Genomic DNA, 12,449 nt, shown 5'->3' with positions numbered 1-12,449 from the left:
AAGGGTAGGGTCCAGTCACCTTAGGGAGTAGGGTTTAAAACAGGGCCTGAGAGCCCCCTTTCTTTGCACCCAGTAGCTGCACACTGGGGTGCCTCCTCATGAGAAGGAAATAAAAGAGCCTTTGTCACATGGCTGCTGAAGTTCTAGACAATTATTGAGAAGAGGATTGTTTTCCCTCACATCAGATGACATTCCTTTTACAATCCCTGAATTCCCTTGAAAAGCTCTTCATTCTTAATTGAGCAGTAGGCTTTATTGCCAAGCCAAACAGATATAGAAGTGGATCTATGCATGTGTGCATATTCTTTCATTTGGCTTTCTTTTTCACCCCCAGACTTTCCCTTTCCTCTCCAATTGATGTCACCAGAACCAAGGGCATATCCCACTAGGAGTCCTTACCTACACAATGAGTGTCAATCTATGCCCTAAGGCTGAAACTGAAGAGATTATGTGTGTATTACACAAAAGAAGTTCTGTAGAGTAACCTTGTGTTCAATTCAAATAGCTCTGCTACATTCCCAGTACTTGCTAAGCACTAATAAATGTTGGAAAAATTAAGTAGTCTTTCAGAAAAAAGACATGAACCATTGTAGATATGGATCACACTGTGGACTTCTGGGTCATGCAAGTAAGAAAAATGAAAAGGAAAAACACATTGGGGGCAGCTAGGTCACATGATTCAGGAGGACCTGAATTCAAATCCAGCCTCAGACACTTGACACTTACTAGCTGTGTGACCCTGGGCAAGTCACTTAACCCTTATTTCCCCACAAAACAAACAAACAACAACGAAAAAAAACCTGTTGGAAGGGTTCTGGGCAAAACAGGCACATCAATTTACTCTTTTTTTTTTTTTTTTAGTGAGGCAATAGGGGTTAAGTGACTTGCCCAGGGTCACACAACTATTAAGTGTTAAGTGTCTGAGGCCGGATTTGAACTCAGGTACTCCTGACTCCAGGGCCGGTGCTCTACCCACTGCGCCATCTAGCTGCCCCTATCAATTTACTCTTGAAGGAGTTGTGAGGTTCCTCCAAATCACAAAGTCTTTGATTCAGACACCACCAAAGGGCACATACCTTTCACAAAAGGAAAGGGACCCAAATGTACAAAAAAGGTGTTAGCAGCTTCTCTTGTCATATCAAAGAACCAGAAAGTAACGTGAAGTTCTACAGTAAATATGGCAGCAACTGAACAGTAATTTTGGTTTGTGAATGTCATTCAATAGCACAGCATAAAATGCAGACCTTATAAGTAATGCTCCTATTAGTTTGGATCATGTGTTTATGCGTATTTTATAGTTGTGAGGACCTTAAAAAAGTCCCTGTCTTTTCAGCACTCATCTCACAGCATTGTTTCCTTGGTAAACATGGATGTCAATTCTCTCATCATCATGGTGTGGTTTTGGTTTTTTTTGGTGGGGCAATGAGGGTTAAGTGACTTGCCCGGGGTCACACAGCTAGTAAGTGTCAAGTGTCTGAGGCCGGATTTGAACTCAAGTCCTCCTGAATCCAGGGCCGGTGCTTTATCCACTGCACCACCTAGCTGCCCCCTCAAATATGATATTCAAGGAGAAGGGTGAAATTGGACTTCCTTGTTTCCTCCTGATCTTATTGGCATCACTTCTAGCTTATCCCCATTGCAGATGCTCCTTGTTGATAGTTTTAGATAAATATTAATTCCTTTTTTCTGCATCTATTGAGATAATCATATGATTTTTGTTGTTTTTCTTATAGAAATGGCCAATTATGCTAATCATTTTCTAATACTGATCCAGCTCTACATTCCTGGTATAAATGCTACCTGATCATAGGGTATGATCCTTGTGATATATTGCTGCAATCACCTCACTAATAGTTGATTTTAAAATTTTGCATCAATTTTCATTGATGAAACTAGTCTACAATTTTCTTTCTGTTTTGTATCTTCCTCATTTAGGAATCATCACTGTATTTGTGTCATAAAAGGAATTTTTAAAGACAATTTCACCCATTTTTCCAAGTAGTTTATTTAATATTAGAATTAATTGTTCTTGAAATGTTTGGTAGAATTCACTTGTAAATCCAACTGGCCCTGGAGATTTTTTCTTAAGGACTTCATTGATGACTGGTTGAATTTCTTTTTCTAAAATGGATTATTTAAATATTCTATCTCCTCTTCTGTTAATATGAGAAATTTAAATATTTGTAAATAGTTATCCATTTCACCTACTGTCAGTGTTACTGGCATAGGCTTAAGAAAAATAGCTCCTAATTATTGTTCTAATTGCTTCTTCATTGGTGATGAATTCCTCCTTTCCATTTTTTGGTGATATATAATTATATTTTATACATATATCAAATATAGATATAATATACATATGATTTATAAATTTTCTACATTAGATTTAGATATATCTAGATATATTCTAATACACACAACTTAGTATTTTACTTAAATAACTGTTTTATAAATAACAAATATATATATCAATTCATAGAAATTATGACAAATTCATTTAATTTAATTTAATTACTATATAATACTTAAATGTCATAAATGAAAATCATATATATGTGTGTATATGTGTATATAGATAAATACATATATACCTCCTGTACCCTTCCTAGCACACCCCTCTCCCCCTTTCTAGATTAAACATTTTTTTTATATTTGTCTCTTTCAATCTCTATCCCTCCCTTCCCTCCCTTCCCTCCTCCCCTCCCCAAGGCAGTAAATAATCTGTCATTTCATACATGTCTTTCCAAGCTTTTTGGAAGCCCTTATTTTTTTTCAAATAATTTATATAGTACTGGGATTAGTTGTTCTTTAAAAGTTTGGTACAAATTCACTTGTGAATCCATCTGGTCCTAGAGATTTTTTGACTCATTCAACTTCTTCAAAAACCCAGATGCTATACCACTTGGTGAATACACACATTAGGTATTGACATGACTTCATTGTCCATGGTACCCCACAGCAAAATACAGTTTCCCTCCCCATCTCTCCCAACTAGATCTATTTTTGCTTCTGTTCTGTCTGAAATCATAGTGACTACCCCTGCTTTCCTTGCTCCAGCTGAAGCATAATAGATCCTGCACCAACTCACCACATTTGCCTTGCATGTATCACTCTGCCTCAAACATGTTCACATTTATAGTTATGATGTCTGTTTATATCTCTCATGCTATTTTCATCTGTTCATCCTTCCCATTCTGACTCCCCACTCTCTGCTTTCCCACAAGTGCTTTATGTATGATCACCACCTTCCCCAATATCCCCTCCCCCTCCATTGTAACAGTCCCTATCTGAACTTCCCTATAGGGTAAGATAGATTTCTATATCAAACTGAATGTATTTGTTGTTCCCTCTTTGTGCCAACTTTGATGAGACTAAGGTTTAATCTTTGCCCATGTCCCCTATCTTCCCCTCCATTATGATAAATGTATTCATTCATTTGTATATGCCTCTTTGTATGTGTGTGTTCACCCCATTCAGTCTCTCCCTTCCTATTTCCATGCAATTTCTTTTTAGCCCTTTATTTTCTTTTCTGTGGTGTTGTATCATCAATGTCATCTTATGATGACACTCTGTCTCCATATACACTTTTTTTTTTATTTTAGTGGGGCAATTGGGGTTAAGTGACTTGCCCAGGGTCACACAGCTAGTAAGTGTTAAGTGTCTGAGGCTGGATTTGAACTCAGGTACTCCTGACTCCAGCCAGGGTCGGTGCTCTATCCATCCATATACTCTTTCTAATCATTTCTTTTATTACACTTTTTAAGACTTACAAATATTTTCATACCTTAAATATTACCTTATGACCATAAGCTCTTTACATATACTCCTAATTGCATTAAAAATTACTTTTACAGTAACTCATGACACTGTCACTCCATAAAACATCCAAATAAGGTGATAGGAAAATGCCTGGAGCAGCAAAACTCATAGAAGAATGTGCTGAAATCATCTTCTAACCAAGAACAGATTGGAAGGTCAGAAGGAGGGAGCTGCTGTGCTAATACAGGAGTTGAGCCCAACCCCACAGTTACCCTGACACAGATCCAGTCTCAGGAAGTCCTCACCAGAGAAGGAGACCCCCAGAGCCTCTGAATCAGCTGAAGCACCAGTGTCATGTGGAACTAAGCTCACAGTCTGGTGAGTGGGCTGAGCCCTGGGCAGGGGGGAGACTACAGGGGTCTCTGCTGGTGCTAAGGCAGAACTTGGATTCTATACCCCTACTGAGAACCAGGTGGTAGGCTCGAATAGAAGTGGCCCAGGTGGGGGAGGGGCAAAGGCTTGTTCTAGCTAAGAACCACAACACACAAAGCTGGTTGATGGGCAAGTTGGGCTGGGGTCATCTAGGACCAGGAAACAGGCTGGGTGAGTGAAGAACCTGATTCTCCTTAAATCATACCACCTGGGACTTCTTAAGCTTGGGATACTGCAGCCTGGAAACAGTGCCCCACTTTAAGGAGCTAAAAGTCTAATAAAAGAAAGACAAGATGAGCTGACAGAGAAAGGTGAGGACCATAGAAAGTTTCTTCAGTAACAAGGAAGAACCAAGGGGCACTCTCAGAGGAAGATGTCAACATCAGGGTCCCTATATCTAAAGCTTCCAAGAAAAATATGAATTGGTCTCAGGCCATAGAGGTGCTCAAAAAGGACTTTGAAGATAAAATTAGAGAGGTAGAGGAAAAAATGGAGAGAGAAATGAGGGTGATGCAGGAAAGACATGAGAAAAAAGTCAACAGCTTGAAAAGTCAAATGGAAAAGGAGATACAAAAGCTCTCTGATGAAAATAATTGCCTAGAGAATTAGGATTGAACAAATGGAAGCCAGTGACTTTATGAGAAACCAAGACACAATAAAGCAAACCCAAGTGAATAAAAAAATAGAGGGCAATGTGAAATATCTTCTGGGAAAAACTGCTGATCTGGAAAATAGGTCCAGGAGAGATCATTTGAAAATGATTGGTCTACCTGAAAACCATGATCAAGGAAAGAGCTTAGACACCATCTTTTTTTTTTTTTTTTGGCGAGGCAATTGGGGTTAAGTGACCTGCCCAGGATCACACAGCTAGTAAGTGTTAAGTATCTGAGGCCGGATTTGAACTCAGGTACTCCTGAATCCAGGGCCAGTGCTCTATCCACTGTGCCACCTAGCTGCCCCAGACACCATCTTCCAAGATATTCTTAGGGAAAATTGCCCTGAAATTCTAGAAGAAGAAGCTAAAATAGAAATTGAAAGAATCCACCAATCACCTCCAGAAAGAGATCCCAAAAGGAAAACTCCTAGGAATATTATAGCCAAATTCCAAAGCTCTCAGGTCAAGGAGAAAATATTTTGCAAGCTGCCAAAAAGAAAGAATTCAAGTACTGTGGAGCCCCTGTCAGGACAGCACAAGATCTAGCAGCTTCTACATTAAAGGACCGGAGGGCATGGAATATTATATGCCAAATGGCAAAGGAAATGGGATTACAACCAAGAATCACCTACCCAGCAAAACTCAGCATAATCTTTCAGTGGAAAAAAATGGGACTTTAATGAAAAAGAAGACTTTCAGATATTTGTGATGAAAAGACCTGAACTGAATGGCAAATTTGACTTTCCAATACAGGACCCTAGAAAACAATAAAAAAAAAAAAAAACTGGAGCTGGGGGACATACCTGGGGTCATACAGTGGGTGACTGTCTTATGTCTGAGGCCAGGTTTCGGCTGGGATCCCTCTGGGTCCAGGGGTGATGATTTGTCCACTGTGTCACTTAGCTACATGATAACATCTTTAGGGTTAAATTGAGGGGTGAAGGGAATTCATTGGGGGAGGGGGAAGGGCAGAAGTGAAATCCTACATGAAAGTAACAGGAAAAGGCTTATGGAGTGGGAGAAGAGATGGGAGAGGAGCAGGGCAGTAAATGAATTTTACACTCATCAGAAAAGGCTCAAAGATCTTCAACCCATCAGAGCTGCCTCAAGGAAGGACTAATAGACACACCCAACTGGGTGGAATAATCTATTTAATCTGGGCAGTAAATGAGCCTAACACTCACCAAAATTGGCTCAAAGACCTCAATCTCATTAGAATTGGCTCAAAGAGGGAATAATATACACATGTAATTGGGTGGAGTAATCTCTCTAACCCTGCAGGAAAATAGGAAGGGAAAGGGATAAAGAGTGAGGGGCAAAAGAAGGAAGGGCAGAGTGGGGGAGGGGACAGACAGAAGCAAATCCCTTTTGAAGAGTGATAGGATGAAAGAAGATGGATAATAGAATAAATATCATGGGGAAGGGAATAGGATGGAAGGGAAACAGTTAACAATAGTAATCATGAAAAAGAGAAAAGGGGAAAAATTGTACAAAAAATATTTATAGCAACTCTTGGTGGAGGCTAAGAATTGAGAATCAAGGGAATGTCCATCAATTGAGGAATGATGCAAAAAGCGGTGCTATATGATTGTAGTGGAATGGTCTTGTGCTACAGGAAATGACAAACAGGATGATCCCTGAAAAACCTGGAAAGACTAATGAACATCGATGTATGGTGAAGTGAACAGAGCTGAGAGGACATTGTGCATAGTCACAGCAGTATTGTTCAGTGAGTAATTGTGAATGACTTAACTACTCTCAGCAGTGCAATGATCCAAGACAATCCCAAGGAACTAATGAGGAAGCTTACTATGCACCCCCATAGAAAGAACTGATAAAAAGAACACTTGTGGATTGTATATATATAACCTGATTGCAATCTTGTGGAGGGGAAAGGAAAGGGAGGGAGGGAGAAAAATTTAGAACTCTAAATCTTATGAAAATGAATGTTGGGGGGCAGCTAGGTGGTGCAGTGGATAGAGCACGGGCCCTGGAGTCAGGAGTACCTGAGTTCAAATCTGGCCTCAGACACTTAACACTTACTAGCTGTGTGACCCTGGGCAAGTCACTCAACCCCAATTGCCTCACTAAAAAAAAAAAAGAAAGAAAATGAATGTTGAAAACTACCCTTACATGTAAATGGAAAATAAAAAAATAAATGTTTGTTGAAAAAAAATTACTTTTACAATAAAGTTGAGAATTACAAATATTATTTTATCATTATAGAACTAGAACTAGTTTAACCTAATTAAATTTCTTACAGATTTTCTTTATTGTTTCCTTTTTCCCTTTTTATGTTTCACTTGGACATTGTACTTATGTGTCACTTGAACCTTGTATTTGGAAGACAAATTTCCCGTTTACTCTGGCCTTTTAATAAAAAATGCTTTAAATTCCTCTATTTCATTAAAGATCCATTTCACACACACACCCCCGAAAGATTATATTCAATTTTGCTGGGTAGGCGATTCTTGGTTATAAACTCAACTCCTTTGCCTTCTGGTATATTATATTCCAAACCCTGTGATTCTTTAATGTGGAAGCTGCCAAATCTTGTGCAATTCTGACTTAGCTCCTTGGGATATGAATTGTTTCTTTTTGGTTGCTTGTAATACCTTTTCTTTGATCTGTGAGTTTTGAAATTTGGTGTACCGATTGGAATAACGCCACCTGCTGGAGACTTACTGTAGAAGAGTTCCACCCATGAAGTGAAGGTCTTTGAGGGCAAGACCAGGAGTCTTTTCTTTGGCATCAGGAAGTGACGCAGGCTAGTGGGAGGAAGAAGGGGGGAGCCTGGCGCTCAGTCTCACTCTCTTTCCTCTGGACTCTGGTGGAGAGCGGAGCTAGAAATGTGCTCTCCCTTTAATAGATAGGAATCTAGGCTTTTCCCTCTCTCTTTACCAAATTCTTATTCTCCTTAATAAATGCTTAAAAGTCTAACTCTTGCTAAAGCTTATAATTTATTGGCGACCACTCATTAGATATTTTAGACAGTTTAGCTAGAATTTTAGCCCTTAACAGATGGCAACCATGAAGGGATAAGCTAAACCTCACTTCTGATCTTTCGGTTGGGTAAGAAATTTCTCCTACCCTAACCCTTTAAATCCGAAGTACTGCTGAATTGCCTGGTGTTTTCCCTTTAAATTTTCTCAAATGGACCTTTTAAAATCCCTAATTACCCTATTTTTGAGTTTAGTCTGTTTAACCAGACAAATGGGAGATAAGATCATGTTAATGCTTTGTTTCTGTGGATTTTCTATATTTTTATTTTTGTTGGAGGAGCCAGCAAGGTACTTACACAAGGGAATATAAATATCCCCCCCTCTCCCAGCCATGCTTTTTCAGAGAACCCTTGCACTCCTGTATTTTTTTCAAATTCTAATGCTGAGAGATTCTCTAATTTTACATACCTAGAGGCAATGACCCAACCTCTAGAAGCTTTTTATCCCCTAGGAGTGGGGGTAGAGCCTGAGTTCAAAATCAAGTCTGATTCAAATTGTGCTGGTCCCTCCCCTCCTCTCCAGACCCCACCCTCTACTCCTCCCATGGCCAAGCCCATTGCTTCCCCTGCCTGGGAAGTCCAGAGATCTGATGTGCATGCTCAACTTTCTGTAACTACATTTGCAGCTTCAGGCTTAGTCCTTCCCCAGCTTGGCTGTGCTTCTGAGATAACCTTAGAAAACCCTTTAAATTCCAGATATGCTCGTTTTGTTCATAATTTTGCTAACCTGCTTTTGTCTTTAATTAGTAATCTTATAAAGCATTTGTATGGTGAAAAGGCTGACAGACAATATAGAGGGGTTAAAGAAGAAAAACTTAAGCTGAATAAGAATGACAATCATCAACACAGTTCAAGACTCCGCTTCTTCTGCCATGGAAGGGTATATATTTTACAGAAATGTAGAAGTAAGCAGCAAGGTATTGATATGAGTGTTGGGGATTATAGATATCGGAATCAAAAGTGTTCTGAATTCACTCAGAGTAATAGTGTCAGTTCAGAGGTTACATAGGATTTCTATGCTATTACATATACATTTTGAAATTAATGGTATGGGTTTATTTTCATAGAGATTTTCATGCTTTTGAGATTGTATTTTATACTTAGTTTTTAAAACAAGGAGAATATTTGTAAAAGCTTTTTATAGTCATGTGATCAAGTTTATATTTTATAATATTCTTATTAATATTAAGTTCATATTCATTTAGATTTCCCTATTTTGAATTTCATTGTCTTTTATTGTTCCATGTGTATTTTTTCCTATTTATTCATCTCTCTGATTTTGAAACATTGCAAGATGGTTTTGATTTCATAATACAATGTTAATTCTAGGAGTATTGTGCTCCCATATTCTGAGTGGTTTGTTTTTGTTATTTTTTCTCAACTGATTATTTGATCAAATTCTTTAAAGCATTTCCCTGGCAAATTGGTTGCCATGGCAAGTGTAAATTGATTCCAGAAGTATTATTTTTGATAAGCATATTCCAAAAAAAAAAAAGAGGGGAATGTTTGTAAAAGTTTTCTTTTTTCAAAAAAGAGGTTTTCTTTGAGATTGTGTTGTGATTTAACTTGTATTTAAATATGTTCTGATTTTTCACAAAAGTAATTGTATACTAAGTAAAAAAAAAGGTATTATTTGAAATTGTTGCATAATTATATATTGTGTTCTGAGTCAAGATGTATTCACATTTTTTGCAATCATTTATTATCCTCAATTTTTAAATCCATATGAGACTTGGATTATGGGAACTTATCATTTAAGACATTAATTGCCTTTATTCTGAGTTATCAGATGCCAGTTGGCCAAGATGCCATCCAATCACAAGTGGAATACATGCAAGAGCAGACACTGAACTGTCACATGAGGGGAGACATGCATGAAGTCAAGGTATGGCCGAGGGAACGGCTTTTGACAAATGTTGAGGTTGGATTCTCTTGGTTTAATATTTTATTTTATTTTTCCCTACAATATTGTACAGATGGCTGGAAGTATTCATCCCACCCATCTCACTTCTACACCTGGCCTCTATGCCCCCTCCTATATGCCTGATGCCATGGACATCTCAATCCCATGCATCTGATTAAGTCTGACTCAGTTTCCTCCAATATGTTCGGTGGCATGGACATATATTCCATCCACCTATTTTAAGCCTGGCATACTGCATGGACAGTACATATTGCTCAAGTGTGGGAATGCTCATATCCCATCATTTCTCTGTTCTTTTATGGTAACCCCCATAATTATCTCAGGTGTCATGATAAATAACAGTGTTGAATTTGGCCTTGACATCTGTTACCAATTATATAAGATTTTTTAATTTCTCATAATGGCATGAGGATAATTAGGCAGATGATGCAAAAAGTGATGAAACAAAGATAAAAATTATTTTTAAAAATTAATATCGCAGCAAACTGTAACAATTGGAATGATGCCACCTGCTGGAGACTTACTGTAGAAGAGTTCTGCCCATGAAGGGAAGGTCTTTGAGGGCAAGACCAGGAGTCTTTTCTTTGGAAAAGGAAGTGACGCGGGCTAGTGGGAGGAGGAAGGAAGAGACGGAGGCTCCTTTTCCTCTGGACTCTGGTGGAGAGCGGAGCTAGAAATGTGCTCTCCCTTTAATAGATAGGAATCTAGGCCTTTCTCTCTCTTTACCAAATTCTTATTCTCCTTAATAAATGCTTAAAAGTCTAACTCTTGCTAAAGCTTATAATTTATTGGCAACCACTCATTAGATATTTTAGACAGTTTAGCTAGAATTTTAGCCCTTAACAATGGGAAGATGATATTTGTAACTCACAAGAGCTTTCTCATTATTAGGGCAGGTAGATGTAGTTTACTTAGACAGAGAGCACAGGTGTCAGTTCAAATTTTTTTTTAAGGGCAATGAGGGTTAAGTGATTTGCCCAGGGTCACATAGCTAGTACCTGTCAAGTGTCAGAAGCCGGATTTGAACTCAGATCCTCCTGAATCCAGGGCCAGTGCTTTATCCACTGCACCACCTAGCTGCCCCCCTGAGTTCAAATCTGACCTCAGACACTTGACATTTACTAGCTGTGTGACCCTGGGTAAGTCACTTAACCCTCATTGCCCCGCAAAATAAAAATAAAAATAAAAATAAAAAATAAAAACAAAAAAATCAAGTCAAGTCTAAAGGATTTATGAAAAATGAGGTCCATCTCCAGAGGAAGAACTGATGGTATCTGAAACATATTTTTGAGTGTCTTTTTCTGATTTTTTGTCTGCTTTTTTTGACAACCTGACTAATGTGGAAATATTTTGCATAATTACTCATGTGTAACTGATTTTGAATTATTTGAGTTCTGAAGGGGAGGTGGGAAGAGAAACAGGAAGAGCATTTGGAATGCAGTTGTTTTTTTAAAAAAAAACAATAAAAGTATTTTATTATTCTCCAGTTACATGTAAAGTTTTCAACATGGGGCAGCTAGGTGGCACAGTGGATAGAGCACCAGCCCTGGAGACAGGAGAACCTCAGTTCAAATCCAGCCTCAGACACTTGATAACTTACTAGCTGTATGATCCTGGGCACATCACTTAACCCCAATTACCTCACCAAAACAAGTTTTTAACATTTGTTTTCACAAAATTTTTAGTTCCAATTTTTTCCCCCTTCTCTCCTTTCCCTATTCCCTCCCCAAGACAGAAAGCAATATGATGTAGGTTACATATGTACAATCACATTCAACATCTTTCATCATTAGTCATATTGTAAAAGAAGAATCAGAACACAAGGTAAAAACCTCAAAAAATATATATGGGTCCTTCTCCCTGAGAATATTATTACCAGGGTCCCTCTGCTAAGAGAACATGGGTTGACCTTTCTAAGGTTCAGTATCAGAAAGTTACCTCACATCAACAGGAGACCATTCTCAACCAATCAACTTGAAGCAGTATGTAAGGAAGTTGGTTTTGTCAGCTAGTGGTTGGAACCTTCCTGGGGAGTTGGTAGAAGAACCACGTAGGGGTGTGAACTCTGATCTCTCCTCTAGAGTAGATAGATTTTCCTATTCTATCAGACACTTGTCCTCTCTTTGCTAACCTCTAATATATTTTAATAAATGTTAAATACCTAAACTGTTAAACTGTTGTCCTGGGTAGCTTTCTCCACACTGGGGACAGGTGACCACACACATTTAGTTTTGCCCACCACATCCCTTTTCTATGATCTCTTTGGGATACAGACCTAGTAGTGGTATTACTGGGTCAAAGGGTATGCACAGTCCCAAATTCTTTTGGGTATATGAAACACATAGTTTTAAAATGGACTTTAAAATAGGTTTTACATGTAATTGGGAGGAAAATAAAATTCTAAATAAATAACAAAAACATAAAAATGAATTGCCTAATTTTGAACACACTCTGAATGACGATTGAATGCATTTTCTAATTCATAAGAGAGATAAGATTTCTATAGAATATGAATACTGCCTGAAGGTTTTACCACATTTATTATATTCCTAAGATCTCTTCCTTGTGGATTCTCTTATATGCAACAAGACTGGGTCTCTGTGTAAAAGCCTTTCCACACTGATTACATTCATAATGTTTCTCTCCAGTGTGGATTCTCTGATGTGCAGCAAGATGGGAGT

At 38.3% G+C, this 12,449-nt stretch overlaps 1 protein-coding gene across 1 annotated transcript in view; it reads right to left on the bottom strand.

Moving 5' to 3' along the window:
• Window positions 1-11,929: 11,929 nt before the first annotated feature.
• LOC122748411 (zinc finger protein 420-like) overlaps window positions 11,930-12,449 on the bottom strand; it is a 29,455-nt gene continuing 28,935 nt past the window's right edge. The window contains exon 9 of the mRNA XM_043994050.1: window positions 11,930-11,969. Within this exon, the coding sequence (XP_043849985.1) occupies window positions 11,930-11,969 (40 nt within the window). The remainder of the gene's footprint in view (window positions 11,970-12,449) is intronic.

Source organism: Dromiciops gliroides, chromosome 3 (assembly GCF_019393635.1).
Source record: "Dromiciops gliroides isolate mDroGli1 chromosome 3, mDroGli1.pri, whole genome shotgun sequence".
Taxonomy (NCBI): Eukaryota; Metazoa; Chordata; class Mammalia; order Microbiotheria; family Microbiotheriidae; genus Dromiciops; species Dromiciops gliroides.
Note: the sequence above shows the minus strand (reverse complement) of the source record. Positions and strands in the feature narration are given on the sequence as shown.